Source organism: Lacerta agilis, chromosome 10 (genome assembly GCF_009819535.1).
Source record: "Lacerta agilis isolate rLacAgi1 chromosome 10, rLacAgi1.pri, whole genome shotgun sequence".
NCBI classification, from domain to species: Eukaryota; Metazoa; Chordata; class Lepidosauria; order Squamata; family Lacertidae; genus Lacerta; species Lacerta agilis.
This window is the reverse complement of record NC_046321.1, coordinates 32,741,857-32,763,165: the sequence shown is the minus strand read 5'-3', so window position 1 is coordinate 32,763,165 and position 21,309 is coordinate 32,741,857. Positions and strand designations below refer to the sequence as shown.

The following is a 21,309-nucleotide window of genomic DNA, read 5'->3' as shown; positions in this document are numbered from 1 at the left end:
TGTGGAAAAAGCACAGGTCTCAAGGTTTTAATCTGCATACATAAATAAACTTAAAGTTCCACAAACAGTAATGGAATGCATGAAAAGGTACTACATCCTCATTTTTCATACCACAGGAAACTATCTGGGCATTCATAGTTCACATAACAATCAATGTACTGAGGGAGAAATGGAATTTTTCCAGATCCAAATTCAGCATACTGCTGGAAAATAAATATATACTCACAACATAACTTCACTTTTGAAGAATATCTGAAGAATATTCAAAACAATATTTTGAACAACAATAACCAACACCTGTGTATTTATTGCACTGGCTATGCTGAAAGACCCTTGTAATACTACTGATTTTCAAAAAATCCCAGTGATACTTATGTCTGGGCATTATTTTAATAATAGGCTATTTTGCATGAGAAACTGTAGTCTACATGAATATGTTGGCTATTAATATGATTTCATCTGTTAGTCACTTGTTACCCAAATGGCTTACAATATTGTTAAAAACACAAATAGATTATACCATAAAAAACAAAGAAGAAGAAACAACCCCAGCTGCACACTAATAACAATCTATGTCATCTTAGTCTATCAAAAGCATCCTGGGGGGCGGGCATCAATATTTACCTGGCACTGAAAAAATGCCAATGACGACACCAGGCAGACCTTGCTGGGGAGTACATTCCACAGCTGGGGAGCCACAACTAAAAATGCCCTCTTCCTTTGTCTCCATCCTCCAAGCCTCCTTAGAAGGGGAGCTGGAAAAGGGCCTCAAACAAAGATCTAAGGGTCTGGGCAGATTTATATTGGGAAAGGCACTCAAGAAGATATTGGGATTCTGAGTGTTAGCAGAAAACAAAGATGGGACTGGTTAGTCTGATCAAATGGATAAAGCTAGACAACTGGAAGGGAAGATTTCAATCAGAGAGCATTTCAATGTGCAGATAAGTAACAGAGTATCCTGTTCTATGAGCTCAAGATTCACTGAAGAAGTCCAGTAAAAAGGTAATGGTAAAGGGACACCTGACCATTAGGTCCAGTCGTGGACGACTCTGGGGTTGCGGCACTCATCTCGCTTTATTGGCTGAGGGAGCCAGCGTACAGCTTCCGGGTCATTTGGCCAGCATGACTAAGCCACTTCTGGAAACCAGAGCAGCAAGCCCTAGGCTCTGTGGTTTAACCCACAATGCCACTCACGACCCACAGAAGCCCAGTAGTGCCCCCTAAAGAGTTCAAGGTAGGAATTCAAGCCCCAAAATCATCTGCAGGACTTTGGAGAGCTCCCAGGTTACTACTATGATAGCTCTGTGAGCTGTTGTCTTGGCAAGTGTCTAGCAGTAAGACCTGGATGACTGTTAAGGGGCCCTCACCTTATTTAGCAGCTGAGAGCCCAATTCTCCTTCCATGTTCTGTTCATAAGAAAAGCAAACACTTAGTTTTCCAATGTTGTAGTAGCAACTACCTAAAGTGGGGGTAAGAATTGACTCCATTGGGCTCATTCCTTGCATCTACAGTAGTTCTCTTCTGCAACAAAACAACAAATGATGCATAACATCTTAAAGTCTATATATTATTACAGTGGTACCTCTGGTTACGAACTTAATCTGTTCCGGAGGTCCATTTTTAACCTGAAACCGTTCTTAACCTGAGGTACCTGGGATACGAACATGCCGAACCTGGAAGTACCGGAATGGGTTACTTCCGGGTTTGGCGCTTCGCGTGTGAGCAGAAACACCGAATCGCGCTGCGCACATACGCAGATTCGGCACTTCAGGTTGCGCTCTTGTCATGTCGTGAACGGGCCTCCGGAACGGATCCCGTTCGCAACCAGAGGTACTACTGTACTCATCCATGAGAAAGGCTTTCTGAACAAACCCTGAAGAATAATCCATGGCTGCTGCCTTGTGGGACATCTTTGAGAGAATAAAAGGCTAAGGAGTAAACCCTACACAAATCTGGACAGGAGTCCCTACGACAGTTGTACGGCACCTTGCACACCTCCTTCCAGCAACTCTTGCAGCCAAGATAGTGCCAAATGTATTGTTCTGCTTCTCTTTGGACCACATCATTGAAGCCAAGAGAGGGTCATGTTGTCTGGGCAGCTGAGGACCTCCATATACACTGCCCAGGTTTGCACCCCAGAGAGGTCACTTTGGTGCTGCTAATGCTGCAAAAACAATGTGGGAGGCAGCAGTTATGAGTTACCAGTCACTGCAGCCACAGCAGGCACTGTGTTTGTCCAGCAGTTTGACTTCATCCCCAGAGGTGAACTTGATTGTCTCTCAAGACAGACAGATGCCAACAAAACATTTTCTTCTATACATGGCCATACAGCCTTCCCTTCATATCCCAAATAACCACTGTAGGGAGAGATTCAGCTTCTTTTAAGACACTCCCACAAATATTGACTAAAGGGGCAAAGAAACAGACCTTTATAAGTTTCAGTCTGGCTTTTCTAAGCTTATTTTGGAATTCTATGTGCTACACTCAATATGCCAGCAAGTTTGGAAAACTCAGCAGTGGCCAGAGGATTGGAGAAGATCAGTCTACATCCCAATCCCAAAGAAGGGCAGTGCCAAAGAATGCTCCAACTACTGCACAATTGCACTCATTTCACATGCTAGCATGGTTATGCTTAAAATTCTACAAGGCAGGCTTAAGCAGTATGTGGACCAAGAACTCCCAGAAGTACAAGCTGGATTTCGAAGGGGCAGAAGAACCAGAGACCAAATTGTGAACGTGTGCTGGATTATGGAGAAAGCTAGAGAGTTCCAGAAAAACATCTATTTCTGCTTCATTAACTACACAAAAGCATTTGACTGTGTCGACCATAGCAAACTATGGCAAACTCTTAAAGAAATGGGAGTGCCTGATCACTTCATCTGTCTCCTGAGAAATCTCTACGTGGGACAAGAAGCTACAGTTAGAACTGGATATGGAATAACTGATTGGTTCAAAATTGGGAAAGGAGTACAACAAGGCTGTATATTGTCTCCCTGCTTATTTAACTTATATGCAGAATTCATCATGCGAAAGGCTGAACTGAATGCCTGAAGAAATATCAACAACCTCAGATATGTTGATGACACAACCTTGGTGGCAGAAAGTGAGGAGGAATTAAAGAACCTTTTAATGAGGGTGAAAGAGGAGAGCACAAAATATGGTCAGAAGCTCAACATCAAAAAAACTAAGATGATGGCCACTGGTTCCATCACCTCCTGGCAAATAGAAGGGGAAGAAATGGAGGCAGTGAGAGATTTTACTTTCTTGGGTTCCATGATCACTGCAGATGGTGACTGCAGTCACGAAATTAGAAGACGCCTGCTTCTTGGGAGAAAAGCAATGACAAACCTAGACAGCATCTTAAAAAGCAGAGATATCACCTTGCCGACAAAGGTCCATATAGTTAAAGCTATGGTTTTCCCAGTAGTGAAGTATGGAAGTGAGAGTTGGACCATAAAGAAGGCTGATTGCTGAAGAATTGATGCTTTTGAATTATGGTGCTGGAGGACACTCTTGAGAGTGCCATGGACTGCAAGAAGATCAAACCTATCCATTCTGAAGGAAATCAGCCCTGAGTGCTCACTGGAGGGACAGATCCTGAAGTTGAGGCTCCAATATTTTGGCCACTTCATGAGAAGAGAAGACTCCCTGGAAAAGACCCTGATGTTGGGCAAGATTGAGGACACAAGGAAAAGGGGACGACAGAGGACGAGATGGTTGGACAGTGTTCTCGAAGCTACCAACATGAGTCTGACCAAACTGCGGGAGGCAGTGGAAGACAGGAGTGCCTGGCGTGCTCTGGTCCATGGGGTCACGAAGAGTCGGACATGACTAAATGACTAAACAACAACAATTTTTTATTATTATTTAAGTCTGATATCCTGACTATGACTGTTGGTTCTTGACACCTCTCTAAAATAACATCAAGGCTGTTAATGTGGTTTTCCAAATCCATCATGTGTTGGCTCATTCTAAATTCTGCTTAGCTGTTTTTCTACTGAAACCAAATGTTATCCCAATTCCAGTGCAAAGCTGTAATCAAATATATTTAAATATCAATCATTCAGTTTTTTAATTCAAGTTAGATCTGATCAGACCTCTTACAGTACTTTCCTGAGTGTGCATAAAGGTTATACTGTGAATAGAAGAGTTAAAAATCTTTGAAAAAGAATTATGTCCATTAGTTCATTAGGTTTCCTAAGTGCTTAGGCCAGACGGGATGCTATAATTTGCAATTAGCTGAAGTACCCTAATTGCAAGGATATAACTCTTCCACTGTCTTAGCAGACAGTTAAATAGCACACTAATCATTGCTTTCTATTGTCTTTGATGTCATCATTGTCCTTTCAGCAAGTGCACACTATTCCATTATCCAACTTTTACTTTCAAAGGATACAACTCACTCTGTGACAGAATACTGGTGGTACTATAAATGGATCTACTGAAGCATAGCCATCTCATCTAGTGACTTGTTTTCTACTTTCTGAAATTCAACTTAGGTAGAGCCATCAACAGGTTGCCTATGATGCTTTGTGCATCAACATTCTAGGATTACAGAATTTCACTCACTATAGGCAAAAATATTCTAAATATATAACATGTTTGGAAGCAAGACATACCGGTAGCTTGCATACTTACTGCATTTGTAAATAATGACAGAAAAATAATAAAAATAAACTGAAAAATGTAGGTAAAATGAATAGAGATTGTTTTTCTTCATTCTATGTACATAAGCTGCTAACAATATCTTTAATGAATTTATATTGTATTTAAATGCTTACTTTTCTTGCTAAAGGAGTATAAACCCAAGGGCTTATTTTCTACTATTCTAATGAATGCTTTATCAAATTTGCTTTTTATTTGAGAAAAAAAACATTACTTTATGTGATTTTAATGAATACAGCACTGTTGTTGAGAGCTGCCTGAACATATTTCCTCATATACTGAAAATTCTATCACCATTAACTATACGGATTCCTGCATGAAATATCTACTAAGACATACATTACTACTTAATTCTAAAAAGCTGTGTGATGGTGTTGCTTAGGCAACAGGAAAACAAATAAGCATCAAAGCGTATTTCTAGAAAAACAAAATGGGAAGTATGATAAAGGAGGAACAAAAATGTCAAATTAATAGTGCCTGTCCTGACATAACAATTCAAAACTGGGAATTAAAACTGATAATGGGGTTGAATATTCCATTGATAAAACAAGCATTCATAAAACAGAATCAGGCAGCAGTCCTATAACCCACTTCCTTTCTAATATGTCCCACTGAACTAAATGGAGCTTTCTTCTTGGTAGACATGTACCAAGAAGAAAGCTCTGCACTATACAAAATGTTCAGTGGATAAGCAATTATTTAATGCCAGAAAAACAAGTTTATCCTTTCTTAGCAGACTAGCACCTTTTCAATATTTTGAATGTAAATGCTATTTGGTCTCTCTAGCATTAATAATCCTTGGTTACACTGTGCATTTTTTAGTATGCTAGGAACTTATGATATGCAACTGCAGTGTATATATGCCACTCAAAATTGTTAGATTTGAAGACGGAATATTGGTTAATCTTTTCAAAGTATCCAAGATAATAATGCAACAGCAGTATAACATGGCTATGAATAACATGGCATATTTTATCACTCATGATTTCTTTTACTTTCTTCCTTACTGGTTGTATAATAATTTAACTGATTATAAGAACCTAACATTTCATCCAAATCTGTGCTAATTTAATCCCTTGTTGTACAACCAGCTATACACTACTGCAACAATTGTATATTGATCTTACAATACAAAGGTGGGGAAAGAACCCGTGTCATCCTTGAATTACCTTAGACATTTAATGCTTAAATCATAAATGGGAATATCTGCATAGGTATATCACAGGGCCTGATCTAGAGCCATTGATGCTTGATCTGCTTAAAATTAGATTCATATGCAAAATCTTATTGTATGAAGAAATTGGATTAATATAGCCTAGAAGTTAGGAGTTGGTAATATTTTACATAGATATATTTTTCAAATGCTTTAGAGCCACCTTGTAATCTAATTTAAATATTCTCTAACATCTTTACCATAATGGTTTTTCACATATTTAAGAAAATCACCATTGTGCATTGACACAAAACTATGCATTTCATATAGCATATGCAAGTTTTCTATTATGACAATAACACTGCAGCACATTAAAAAATCTGACTTCACAATTAGAAAATATAGTGAAATGTGTTCTAAGAACAGCTTGTGAACAACAGGTGTGGTGAGTGTTACTACATCTAGGAACTGGAAGGTGTATACAAAAGGGTAGGCTATTGCCTTATCAACTAAGTTACCTTTCTTCCTGTCCATGGTCATAATTGTAGAAAGCTTTCATAGCTTAAAGCACTACACAAAATATGGACACTGTATACCAAAGAAATCTGGCTTATCCATCTCTGTTAACTCTTTAATAGTTAAATGTAGGTGGGTTTTAGGTTTACATTTAAAGGAACAGCCATTCATTTCTATGCACTAGGGATATAGTTCTTTTTTTAAAGCTCAACATACAGTAGTCCTTTTGAACATTTAGAACTGAATATGAAGATTAATTATTTTTACAAGATTTCAATATTAACTAGGATAGTCTGTTCCCTACCGATACACTTGCCCTCATAGAAAGAGAAACTGATTCCACACCCCCTCAGGGGTAGTCCAGATGTATTACGCTTTTACTTTCTTTAAAAATGCTTTGGAACAAAATATGAACCAAGCAGAGCTGTGGCTCCCAAATCCGTTGCTCGTACTGGTAGGCAGATAGGATTATGCAAATGCATTTTTATCCTAAAGCACACTGCAAAACACAAAACAGATTCCCTTCTATGCTGTATAAGATTTCATGAGGCAAAGAACCAAGCATCAGTACACAATATTACACAGAGAAAATCACTTACCATAAACTGTACATTGTCAAATCCATTAGCCAGCAAGTGGTTCTCATACTGAGGTAGCCCAATATTTTCCAACCATTGTCCCACAGTCTGGACAGGGCATCTGGGTGCTGAAAGAGTTTGAGAAGGGAGGCGTTTAAGCAGGGAATATCCATCCACAGGATAATAACGATGGTCCTGGGCTGAGAGGTGGCATTGCCACATTGTGTTCCGAGAGAAATTGGTATCAAAGGAGCCCGCCAGCTTGTCAAATGAATGCTTCCAGCAAGAAAGAAAGTCAGAAGTAGCACATAGTTTCCAGGGCAAGCTATAGAGTAAGATCTGCTCCTACCTCAACATTTCGTAGGTATTAATCTCTACTACAGACCAGTACGTCATGCAGTGGAGGGGAAAAGGCATATCAAGCTGTCAGCTGAGCTGTTTTCTGTTATATGTGATTGTCGGAATACTCCACCATGAGCAATGCACTGCTAGCAGCAAGAAATCTTTTATCAAATACTCCTACATTCATCAGTATGCAGCTCCATGCTCCTTGCTCCCCCTCGCTCGCTCTCCTTCATTACACAGCCTAGGCTACACCTCGCATTTTCAATAATAGCCATCAGATAAGGCAGATTTTTTGTCTGTAAGCTGTAAGCTTGCTACTGCTGCTTCCACCTACACACCCATCCAAGCATCAATCTTGAATGATGAGAGCAGTCAAAACAAATGCAGAAAATAGCAGGTCATCAGAGGCAAGCTAAAACGCTAAAATCTGAATAGAACCTTTCTACCAGTGATGCGTTACAGAAATCTGCCTGTTGTAGATTTTTCACGTTTCAGAAGACATCAGGAGACGCAAAGCATTAGCTGTAGCCTATTGCATGCTTTACTACTTGCTTCCTTTTTTTTAGACTGCACTGAGCTTTGCTCTGCTCACACAGTGTGCTCTAAACCACTGCTCCTATTAATTCTTTTCAATCAGCTCATAATGAATGAATAAAGTGTTGCATGTTTTCTTGTTAAAACCGAGTAACATAAATTGAACACCACCATTGCAGTCAAAATAATTATTTCTTCATCTTCTAAATTTTTCAAGCATAAAATACTACCAGACTTGTCAGCAAAGCTTCATTATAATCTGTTTAAAATTCAGTCTGAAAAAGGTAATCAATTCATGTTAACACTTACATGATTTTTTTAACTATGTAAAATATCATATCCCTTTTCAAAAAAGGAACTGTCTGAATGAGAAAAGAATATATAAATATGACAAATTTTAAGAAAACTGAATGTTCAATATTTCTAAATTTACCAATATAGCTGATACTCTGGGAACTATAATAATAATTCATTCATAAACTTTGTTTTTTCCAACTTAAATGCAATGTTTAACCACAGGGATAACCGTTTATTTATAGAAACTCTAAATATACATGAAAGTAGGGGATTCACATCTAGTCAAAAATCTGTTTGTTAGAAGCTTTTTACAAATACATTATTTCCAGGTATGTACTGCTGCAAATCAGTGCCTACATAAACAAACCCTTTATTGTTCATAACCAAAACATTACACACCCAGCACATGCGTGAATCAGAAAACACAACACACTATGACTCACTTCTAGTGTGGCTGAAGTCAGAGGGAAGTCTAGGTGACTTCAAAATATCTTATTCAGCTCTTATAACCTATGTACTACTGAATGGGCAATGAAGCAATCTGAACTGGAAAATATTTATTGGAGACTTCAAACAAATAGTACTCTGTTTTGTTGCTGATATTTATTAATGTAAATTCATCCATTCAGAGCCACCAAGAATCTAAGAAATAGTTTCACAATATTTTGAGGATTGAGGAAGCAGATTAAAGAAGGGTTTTCAGCCAATCTTATGCACTTATTCAAAAGCAGGTCTAGTAAATAAAACAAGTAAGAGCCTGAATGTATGCAGAGTTAGATTCACCCAATTCCATGGATTTCAATGAGCTCTGCAAAGGATTGTGGGTCTCATCATTGGAAATAAATGTTTAATATAATATTTAATGTAAACTGCAACACACGTTAAAGAAAAAGCTCTTGGGTATGATTTTCCTTCCAGGTTTAATTACCTGCTACATTATCTTTAAAAAGAGAATTAGCATTTCATTGACTTACAGATTTTAATTATTTTTAATTATTATTTTATGTTTTGGTACCATGCCCTCTTGCAATTAGAAATATAGGATAAAATTCAATTTGTTCAATGACACAGATATAGAGACATGGAATTGTAAGACCATACAGAATTCTGAAATGCATCCAGCTTAAACACGAGCATGCACACGTTATCAAAATGGCAGGCAGGGTTCCCCAACATTCATAAGATGGGTAATATATATGTGTCTGTGCTCTGAATAAACAGACAGTGCAACTAAATGAGGCTATAGAGTGTCACATGCAGAAAAAAAGAATTCAAGGAACTTATAGGGAAGCAATTAACACAAAGGTGCGCAATTTGTAAGGCATCAAGCCATATGCAGTCTATTAAGTTAAGTTTAGTGGCCAGAAGTCCTCAACATGACCTTTGTTTGCAGACCCAAGGAGAAAGCAAAACCTGGAGATTTACCAAGTGCCTAGGGCTGCCATACATGGCAGGTGTGCTTTGTTTGGCTTGTAGATCTGGCATTCAACACCAATAGGGCCAAGAGCACAGAAAGAGACTAACCAGGGACACTGAGATTAAAGGAATAGTACCATGACTGATTGGTAATTAAATAAACAAATAGATTCTTCAAGCTGCCCCTTCAATTGAGCTCAGAAATGAACCAGAACCTCATATAGGTGTAATAGCAACAGAGGCATATTTCCATAAATCTGATTCTTGCTAAAATTCTAGCTGCTGTATTATGGGCCACATGAAATACTTTGCAAAGGCAGTTCCATGTAAAGTCTTTGCTTTGCTGTAACTTTGAAACTCCCAGCCATTTAAGACAACTAACTGCATGAGTTATCATGGCTAGTTCCCCCTTCACTAAGAATAGGGTTGCCAAATTTTATGGAAATTCGCCAAAATTCAGACTTCCGACATGGGTTGCCATGCATCCAAATTTCAGGAATTTTTCACCCAGACACTGTTTCCGACTGCCATATTCTGGCTATGTCCAGGAAATTCCAGACATAGGGCAGCCCTAACCAAAACATGCATAGTTGGCAATTAACCTAAGCTTGGCAAATGCAATCCTTCCATTTTACTAAACAGAAACACCCCCAAGTTGCAAAATTTATTTATCAGGGCAAATGTAGCCCATTCTAAAACAAACTGTCTTGTTAACCCGTAATTGGTAGTCCTACTGACTAAAACCAGCTCTATCTTGTTTGGATTACACCTCCACTTAGTAACCCACATCCCGTTGTTTTTCTCACCTCTCCCTGCATTGAGGAGAGCAGGGGGTGGAAGCAAATCAACTGGTATGATCTGAAGTTTGCTTCCCAATATTCATACAAGAAGAAAGGAAAACAACAGGAACTGATCCAGGTGTGTTGAAAAAACTTTTGAAATTCAACATTCCTTCTCCATAACAGCATTTAATAGTAATTTTGATAAAGAACTTTCAAATATTATTTATATAGCAATAACGGAAGATTTTTTTTTTTGATAAATTCTGCATGTGGTTTGGAAGAAGTCAAAAGAACTCTAGGAATAAAGGAAGCTGCCTTATAGTGAGCATCATAAGTTTGTTCACCCTAGTTCAGTATTGTGTATACCAGCTTTACCTCAACCTAGTGCCCTCCTGATATTTTGAACTATGCCTCCTATCAGCCCCAGTCAGCACAGCTGGGAGTTGTAGTCAAAACACTAGGATGACATCTGGTTGAGGAAGGCAAGTCTACCATGACTAGTACCGTATTTTCCAGGGTTTCATATAGGATTCTCCTCCAATCCTACCTAGAGATGCTGGAGAGCGAACCTATGACCCTTACCATTCAAAGGATGTGCTCTACCACTAAGTTATGCAGTCCATCCAATAATACTCATGGCTTCACACCACCAAATGTAAAGTTTGTAATGTTCAGTCGTGTTGAAACTTGACTTTTTAGTTGTTCAAATTCAGTTTTCAACTTTGAAAGGCTGATGTCATTCCCTTTGTGTTCCTGTCTAACACAATAGTTGTTCTACATTTCTTCAAAACTATTCTTTCCAGACATGTTTATTGGCCCAGATTTGTCATCTTATATACAGCATGGTGCAATTTTCACAGCTTTGTGTTTCGTGTCAAATATATCAACACTTTTTTTAAGAAGTCAAAAACAATAGTGCAGCCTGCCAATTGTTTCTAAAGCAACATATTTAATATAGGAAAAAATATTCTACGTTAAAATATTAGATGGCCATTGATGCTGGAGATAGGATTCCCCTTTACACTGATTATCTTTTTAAAATGTGATACAGTATATATTTCAACACAGAAGAAAGGGCGTTTTCATTTGGAGATAATTGTTGCAGTAGATCTTACTTAAATAGGCAAGTAGTATGCTGTGGCTTTGCTGACTGACCATCTATGAGGTTGATGTTTTGTGATATACCCCTACATTTACATTACAGTTCCTTTCTTTTATTAAAAAATAATAAAAGTAAAATACAGGGAAGAAAATATATATATGTAGTAGAACCTGAGAAGCAGAGTCTGGAGAATGTACAGTATTCTGCTACATGTTCCTTGTCTGCAACCAGAAATGAGGGGAGAGAATCAGAGCCCGGTGCAGTGCAGCTTCTAATATATGGTACCAACAGCTGCATCTTAAATGGTAAAATAAATGTCATATATGGGGCAATGCTGCATGTGGCATGAAGGGCAGACAAAACATGATCAATATGATAAGTGATTTAGTGACCCTTCACATCTATATGGTCCCTCATCAATGAGGTTTTGTTTGTGTAAGCTGCCTGGCACTGATCCCCCCCCCTATAATTGCTGTGAAACATACGGAAACACACTGAATCAGAACAGGAGGAGGTATAGCAGATAAAGAGAAAAGCTGTAATAAGGGCACGTCTTAGTCAGGCTTATTTAACACACACAAGGCTTTCCATATGGTGCTCTCCATGCCCCAATTCTCTGCATGCCCCAATTCTCTGCATGCTTGCAGGGCAGAATGGAGGAAATCCTGTTCTGTGCACTGCAGCTGCAATCCATGTATAAGAAAATTAGGAATTTGTTTCCTCCCCTCTTCCAGAAATGTTTTTGATACCTTCAAACCAGGGAGGTTTGAACTTGCAGCAACAGTTTTCCCCTGCAAAAGGGGTGGGGTGGGGTGGGGTGGACCGGTTAGGATGGAATGTGATAGATTCGTAAACACTTACGGGGGTTTTTTTCTGAGTGGATTGGCAGGTGATCCTGTTGAAGTCCTGGTTTCATTATGGAATGTTGAGACTCATAGGTCATTGATATGATTGCTCCTGAGGTCCCCCTGATGCTTCACTTGGTATTATGGGGAGCAGTGATTGATGAAATGGACTGGGTGGGGGCTACAGCATAAGTGGTATAGTTCTTGCATCCAACTGAGCATGTGTTCAGGCTCATAATCAAGCCTACTACATGGCAGCAGGGGCAGCAAAGAGCTTCTACTTTGCTGCCTCCATTGCATCCCCAAGAACCCATCCTGAAGAGTTGTTCCATTTGGTCCAGAGGTTGGTTACTCCTGACCAGGAGGGCAGACCTAAGAAAGACATGGATGAGTGCTCCTTGGCCTTCTAGCACCTGTGTGATGGAGTTCTGCAGGATTCCCCCCCCCCCCAGTGCTAGTTAACATTTATGTGAAGCCATTGGGAGCAGTCATTGGGAGTTTTAAAGCAAGGTGCCACTAGTATGCTGATTACACTAGTATGCTGATTACACATAGCTCTACTCCTCTATACCTTGGGAATCAGGAAAGGCTGTGAAAGCTCTGGGTAGCTGTCTCAATGCAGTGGTGGACTGGATAAGGGTCTATGTGTTGCTCATCCACTACCAAGCCAGGTTTAAGTTAGAAAGCCCTGAACAACTTCAGTCCAGGGTACCTTAGGGACCGCTTGAACTTACATCCCAGTTTGAATCAGCAAGCGGCTGATTCAGGATACACACCCACACCCAATGCCTAAGCCAAAGCCTACCTACACCTGTAACCAATAAAGTTGTGGCAATTTTCAATTCCAAAATGTTGTTGTGGCAATTCTTTACCTGTTGCCACGCCAGCCCTTCCCATCCCCCAGGGTACATTGCACCCAGGTTCACAAATGGATACTTCAGACCTTTTGTTTTGCAAGCAAATGCTGTGGTAATAATAAACCACACAGCTAAACTCAGGGAAAACCTAAAACCTCCCACTTTCAAGCTGCATGGAAAGAGCAAAGAAATAGCCTAAAGGTATGTTGTTCAAGCCAAATCAATGAATTGTGAGAAGCATGAACCTTTTAGACAAGCCTATATATCTAAAAATAATTTGCTTGCTTGGTTAGACATTGGCTGAGCTAGTGGCAAAAAAGTGTAGCAAAATATCAAATTTCATGTGGTCTCTAGCAGAAGATTAAAACTTTTTTATTACACAGGAAACACTTTTTTTAAACAAAAGGATAGAAGATTTTTAGATTGGGTCTAAATGCTCACTACAAGGTGTCAAGATCCATCCTCATTCCACCTACAACTCCTGCTTTGTATAAGGCATCTTGCCCAATTAATTATTCTAAAGAACTCAAAAGCCTGCACACTATTTTGCGATATTTTACTTGATCCTAATACAGGTATTGTCCAGCTATGGACTTCTAGGATTTTTCCTTACAGACCAACACAGCTGCCTTTTTATGTGCCTTGGAGAATACTGTATCTAGCCATTCAGGGTGGTCTGCAACACAAGGATAATTTATTTTTTACAAGCTGGAAAGGGATTTTGCATATTGAAAATTACATTCCCTCCTATCACTAGGCAATACTCCACAAGTTGGCTTGAATCAACTCTTTTACTTATTATACCACACAAGATTTTTCTCTGGCTTTGTTGATATAAAGACTGCCATGTTTTGCTGTGCATCTGCTTCCTGCTTAACCAGGAAGCTGGGTGTTTTGCTTAAGACCTGAAAAAGAGCTGAATAATAGAAAGATTTGATGTTTTCAAAAACTAGGCCAGAGGTGTCCAAACATTTTTCAAAGAGGGCCAGATTTGATGAAGTGAAGGGCCGTGAGGGCTGACCAAAGAGCCTACCAAAGTTGTTGACTTTTTTTTTAAGGATTTTACCCCAGGAAATAAACTGCCACAGGGGCCAGATTAAACCAACCAGCAGGCTGGATTGGGCCTCCAAAACGGACTTTGGACCTGCCTGAACTAGTTCATTGATTCTTCATCCCAGAATTCTACACATTATCTGATACCTGCAAATACCAGAGACTACTTGAGTTTGCAACCTCCTTCTTCAGACAGAGTCTAGATACAGTATTTACTTGAATCTAATGCTCATCTTTTCTTGCCAAATTATGTTGCGAAAATTAAGGTGTGCATTGGATTCAATTGCGCATTAGACTCGAGTATATACAGTACAAATCCAGTCTTCCTCTCCCCATCCTTTTTTAAAACTCCCTGATCCCCAATATCCTGTCTTGTGCAACTTGTTGCCTGATTTAGAGTTCTGGAGAATTATTTAGGCATTCTTTTGTGACATTTTGGTTGGTCCTAATAAAGATATTCCCCAACTGTGAATTAATGGTGATGAAGTAGTCCATGGTACCATGTTTGCCCACTTGCTGGCAGGCCAGACTGACAACTATTTGAAGTCATGTTGGAGTAGGGGACTGCATGTAGACACAATCTGTGTGGTCAGTCCCCCCCTCCCCCATATTTGAAAAGGATTACATACACATCAGGTTTATATCAGTTAGACTCTTGTACACAAACTTCTAATCAAATGTGACATCCAATTCATGTACATTTGGCAAGATTAGGAAAACACGCCAGGGAGGAGAGTGCAAGCAGTCTTGAACCCCCACTACATATAAAAATGGTAGGATCTGCAACAAAATGTTGCAGTGTGAGTGCTTCTGTTCAGGATTCCAACCATCAACACTCTTTCCCTCCTTCTTAGGCCTGGATGGTACCGTTTTAAAAAAATAAAAATATTTATATACTGCTATGCCATAAAAAATTAAAGCCATTTACAGCAAAAAAAAACTAATATCGTACAATAAAAACTATATTAAAAAAGTTAAAAACGGACCTCATTTAACCATAGTGAAAAGATGCTTTATCAATTGCCTGCATAGGCCTGGTGAAGTAAAACAGTTTTCAGCAGACATTTCAAAGTTGGCACAGAAGGTGCCTGCTAAATCTCTATTGGCAGTAAGGAGATATGTGTGTCCTGGAAATTTGTGTATTATTGGCAGGTCAAACCTAGCATGTATGTTTGTGTAATACTGGCAGTGGAGAAAAACATGTTCAATTGTTTCTATGTGCTCAGTTTCTTTTTGTTGTCAAATGAGCCTCACCGATTGGAAGAATGACCAGTAATACTCCTGCAGATGATCTCAGTGATCAAGCTAGGATATAAGGGTTCAGATGATCCCCGAGGGACCCTGGACCTAAGTTGTTCAGGGCTTTGTAAAGTAAAACAAGAATCTTGAACCTGGCTCAGTAGTAGATGGGCAGCTATGTAAGGATCCACACTTGGACAATAAGCTCACCATTAGGATATCATAAAATAATCATGAAGTAATCTTACAACCAAAATAAATTTAGTCAGTGTATAAAGCATCATAAATTGGTCCTAGCTGTCTTTGTGCTTGTATCCTCTCACGTGCCTCTCCTCCTCCAAAGACAGTGTTTCTTTCAGCTAGAAGAAGACTCATCCAGTCTACAGACTCCCAGCAACTTATCAGAGTCCCTGAGCTTCAGGCCCTAGTCATCAGTCTACTTCACACAATCAACTTACCAGATTTCGTTCTTTTCCATGTCAGCCCTCAAGGAATGTTGGAAATCTAATTCAATTGTAGTCTCTCTTCAACATTTCTTGCAGTAGTCTGGCATTCTTTTCTCTCTAATGTCATCACTAAATGTTCAGTCAGAAGCTAGTACTAATAGAAAGTCTGCCGTAAATCCTCTGCAGTTCACTAGGCTATAGTACTGAGAGGACAATAAGAAAAGAGATGTATTGCTACTTTTTTGTTTTCTTGCTGGGACCTTGCTGACTTATTAGATGCTAATGCTTTTCTGGTCTTGTAAGGGCGTTCAGTGGTTGCTCATGAGTCAAACGCCAGACGCAGAACTTCTAAAACTAAGTTCTTTATACAGTGGAGCAAAAGATCAAACCTCCATCTCATCCCTCTGCAGAGTCCAGGAATGACCCCTTCCTGTTCTTTGTCCAGCAAAAGAGGCGCGGGATTCTGAACCCCCGCCTCCCCCTTCCGCGTCCTTCCGGTCTGCGCCCTCGGAGCGTGGGAATCTGACCCCGTTCCCCACTTTCCCCTTGGCGTTGAGGCTCTGCGAGCCTGTCAGAGCCCCTGCACTGCCTTCCTGCCTCCGGCTCCCCCTCCCCACTGGAGGAATGGGAGCTTCTGGCGGAGGAGGGGGAGGATGAGCTGGTGAAATGAACCAGAGGTTCCCTATACTGCAAACGCTCCCGCGATCCCGATTGCGGGAAGGGGGGTTTCCTGACAGGTCTGAACAAGGGTAGTGTTGTGAGTTTGTGGGTAGGGGGAGTAGGATGTATGCCAAGACCCTTCTAATGCCTAGGCCCCCTTCTAATTCTTGGAATAGCCAGGCTAGCTTCCTGCTAAAGTGATGGCCTAGGTGATGGGCCATTAAAAGAACAAAGGGAGGGGCTCTGTGTGAAATGACAAATGGGTGGGGCCTCTCCTCCAACTCACAGATAGAAGGACAAATCCAGAACTGAGAACAGAGTGTGGAGTGATGTGAGCTAGAAGCAAAACAGCAAACTGGCCACTGAGAGACAGAGTGATGTTTGATTTCTGTTTGAATCCAAGGCTGCGGCTATGGGGGAAGCAATGCTGTGGGTTGTTAATGCTGTGAACCACTCCACTGTAGGCTCAGGATGTAAATATGTGGAAATAATCCTTATGTCATGAAGACACCACAGTCTCCACTGTTCCTCACTCCAAAAGAAACAAGAACCCCTGGAATCTCACATGGCTCAGGGACTGGGGTGGTGTACAACAAAGCCAACAGTTCCAAACTTATCTGTGCACATTTACATTATTGCTTAGATACAGCCTCTAGGAAATAATCTCACTTCAGACTTTCTGTGCTTCAAAAGACTTCTATTTAAGGCCTAAGGATGAAAAATCTGTAATGATATTTCAGAGAAGCAGATGAACAATTAATTTCCCCTTCTCAATGTGTAACTGTGAGGTTTGGAGCTTTCAGAGTTAAAGAAAAAGGATTGTGTGGCGAAGGCTATGATGCTGTTTATGCACACTTTCCTGACAGCAAACTCCACTGAACGAAACTGGACTCATTTTCAAGTAAACATACATAGAATCAGGCTGTAGGTGCCCTCAATATTCTCAAGCTCAGCCCACACAATTTTAATAACCACGTTTGTTAATGGCTGTCATTAAGAGATACAATATTTAATGGCGATATAAATAAAGTATCTGCAACTCTCAGAGTCTTGAATCACTGGCAGAAATCTGGAGATTGTATTCTTTACCACCCATAGCCACTGGCAACATGCATAACATGCATCCATATTAAAATACAGTCAATATCGAAGCCAGTGTCACATATTAGACTAATAAAGATAACTTCTTATTGAAGAGTACATGTATGAGACTACTGTAGCTGGTGAGATCAGCAGACAGCAGTTAAGTTGGCTGAAATCCACTGATTTTAATGGTTCTGTGTATGACTAACACTGTATATCAACCTATATTCTCTTAAATATATAAGAAAAAATTGTGGGGAAATGGTTTATTTCAAAATGCCTACACATTTCCAATTAAAATTCTGTTCTAATTAAATACTTACATTTTATCTCATTTCTGCCCTTATAGAGGGAGGATATTAACAGCTTTGAAGGAAAATAAGCTTGCCAAAGTTACAACCATATGGTAACAAATACAGAGAATGGCCAATATAGCAGTGCTTCTTCCTTTAAAAACATTAAGGGTTTTTTTTGGACTCTATTCTATTATTTTCTCTCTTATTTTCATCCAGGAGGAGATGAAACTTTGACTGTTACACTAAGATTACAGGTAGTAACTACACTTACAACTATACTGAGGAGCTACTAACATATACCTCCTGAAACCAACATCACAGAATGTAGGAAAAGGGGAGTTTAAAGAACTCGCAGTAAAGGCTAAATACATACTTACACTAGTTTCTTCTTTCTCAATCATCAACTTTATGAGTGCTCTATTACTGATCATACAAAAGACATAACTGTATCACATATTAACAAAATTGGTGCACTTTGACAGAGTTAGTGTTTAGAAAAATACATTTACTGTTTCCTGTTCTAAAATGTGTATTCTGATTTCAAGAGATATCAGTTTGAGTGGGAAAACGTGGCCTGTCACATACCTTTACAATAAAAAAAAATCGAGCAATCTGCTACTGAGCAATCTACTGTTGCTCAAACAATATTGCAACTAACTACAGTGGTGCCCCGCTAGACGAATGCCTCGCTAGACGGAAAACTCACTAGACGAAAGGCATTTGCTAGCGGAAGGCTGTCTCGCAAGACGAATTTTTGAATGGGTTTGCCTCGCAAGACGAAAAAATTTCCGATTCCCCCCCCCCCCCGTCAAACTGCTCTTCCCCTGTTGGTACTTCGCAAGACGAAATTTTCGCTATACGACAGCACTCGCAGAACGAATTAATTTCATCTTGCGAGGCACCACTGTACTTTCTTTCCAAGAACGTTCAAGAATATCATAGCAGTCTAGAGACTACTCATGTGGTATAAGTTTTCATGGACTAGAACTCACTTGCACAAATACAAAAAGTTATCTTCGGTTAGTGTGTGTGGAGACAGAAAAAATGTAAGCCGTGTGATCAAAAAGCTATGAAATATAAAGGATGGCACTAAGTCTGTCGCTTTTTTAACTGTCAGGTTAATTCAGAGAAGCAATTAACCCAAAATGAATGCCTAACAGAACAACAAACTATATTGCTGGAATCAGTCAAGAGCAAAGACATAGCTAGGGGCCGGGGGACACACACTGGGTGCCACACCACTGGGGGCAGCACTTACCGCAAGGCCTGCAGCATGCCAGAGCCACACATCTCTCTTGGGAGTGGCACAGTAGCTCGGGCACCTGCAGACTTCACGCTGCCCAAAATGGCAGCGTGTGGCTTGCATCCAGATCTACCCACCTCCTCTCCCTCAACGACCCTACAGCTGAGGGGGGCAGGGGGACAAGGCTCGGTGCAGCGTGCCCTGCCCCAACTTGCCCTGCCCCCAGGCTGAGGGTGCATGCAATGCTCCAGGCGCTGATACGTGCCTGCCCATAATCTTAGATCCTCAGCAGAGAAGTATAGTAAATGGTTAGGCCTACTGGGAGACACCCTTTTCAGTGGTAGAGTCCCTGCTTTGGACTGCCACCCACAAAGGAGGTTGCATGGCAGCCATTCTAATATTGTTTTGCCTTCAGATTACATTTTAATATGTTCTAAGGTATGCAGCTCCTTGGTCCTGCAAATTGAGCATGGATGTCCTCATAGGGGAATTCTAAACAGACAGGCCTGGAATCCATGTGTGTAGGCTTTACATCTGCAGAGGTACATGCTAATCAAACGGATAGCAGAGCGATGCCGGCATGTAATGATGAGGGCTGGTTAGCAATCTGGCCCCAGTGTCCCTTTGTAACCAGAGCTCCTAATGCTAATGCTGGTGGTTAAAAATAAGCAACTGGAAACACACGATACAGTCATATGTGGAAAATAACAAGCATTTAAGTCATGTCTGCACCACAGCTTTAGTTTGCCACAATGGCAGATATGACCACCAGCATGGTCAGTATTTTTTTTTCTTTAGAAAAGTTAAAAAAGAAAAAGAAAATAAATATCAGTTATATTACCCATCCAAATCTCATCAACAAATTTCCTGCCACAATTTCTCCTGTTCATCTCCTCTGTGTTTCACTTTCTCAAATGATTCTAGTCAATCATGGTTTATATCATTTACACTGATCTTTTTCAGTAGTCAATAGGAAAACATTTCTGGCTTAGATATAGCTGTCTCTTTAGTTACAATTTTAGACAACGACACTTGCTTTTCCTTGTACAGAAATAGATGAGCAATGTGACATTGCTAATAGTATCCTATTGACATATCTGTCCACAAATGAATTAAAAATGATAAAAAGAGGCACTGAATTTAAGCATATGCTTTGAACATCATGGTTATTCAAAGTCAAATAGCAGGAAGGGTTTTTTATTTTTAGTAGTGAATAAAGGGTGAAAAGTGCCCCAAAACTGCTGTACTGCATAAAAAATGCTGAATGAAATTTAATTCTGGCTAGTGCTACTAAAATATGATACAATCACAACACATGGCGATATTTTACCATTTTCCTAGCTATCACAGTAGTGATTAAGTTAATCATATTAAAAGAAAAAGTATTACTTACTTGCAATACCATCATTAATCACTTCTAGTCCAGTAGTAATACCAGCATCTATGGAACTCATTATTTTATCAATCTGAAAGGAAAAAAAAAGGGGAGTATTAAATGCTATGATTATGCATCATGATACATTAATAAGTATAGAAACAAAAGTTGCTTGTATTATTTAAGGGACAATAATAGACTTGAGAACAGTACACAAAAACATGTGACTGGCCCCTCTTCAATCTCAGTAGCTTCAAAAATTATCTGAGAAGCTCAGTCTATGCAGTTCCAACAGCATGGGGGTCACCTAACTCAGTATCTTAAACTGTTTGGTATCATAGCACACAGCAAAAAAAAAAAGAACAAACTTAGTTGGTCTCTAAGGTCTACTGGAAGGATATTTTTTATTTTTATTTTTTTGTTTTGACTGTGGCAGACCAACACGGCTACCTACCTGTAACCAGCAAAAGAGAGAGAGAGAGAGAGAGAGAGAGAGAGAGAGAGAGAGAGAGAGAGAGAGAGAGAGAGAGAAATGGAGCTATGGTTTTTAAAATAAAATAAAATTGAAAACCTAAGGTTTGGTGAGGGACTCTAGCCAAAGACTGTCCATAAAGAATAGATGCAGACATGTCCATATTTCAACAGGACCCATCCCTTTTCATTCAATTACCAAGCTGCTGGTGGTCATTTCTTCAATTAGCTTTGTTCCACATACCCATAGTGCTTTTTCATTATACACTTCTTCTATTGTCCTTTGTTATAGGGAGACTGGTTGAATTAACAAGAGATTCCCTTGGGTTTGGAAACTGCAGTTTGCAGAACCA

At 39.8% G+C, this 21,309-nt stretch overlaps 1 protein-coding gene across 7 annotated transcripts in view; it reads right to left on the bottom strand.

Annotated features, from left to right (window-relative positions):
- Nucleotides 1-21,309, bottom strand: part of ANKS1B (ankyrin repeat and sterile alpha motif domain containing 1B) — a 336,209-nt gene that overhangs the window by 162,766 nt on the left and 152,134 nt on the right. For all 7 annotated transcript variants that reach the window (XM_033163008.1, XM_033163011.1, XM_033163012.1 and 4 more), the window contains 2 exons: nt 20,504-20,576; nt 6,934-7,040 (listed from right to left, as the gene is read on the bottom strand). In XM_033163008.1, the coding sequence (XP_033018899.1) occupies nt 6,934-7,040; nt 20,504-20,576 (180 nt within the window). The remainder of the gene's footprint in view (nt 1-6,933; nt 7,041-20,503; nt 20,577-21,309) is intronic.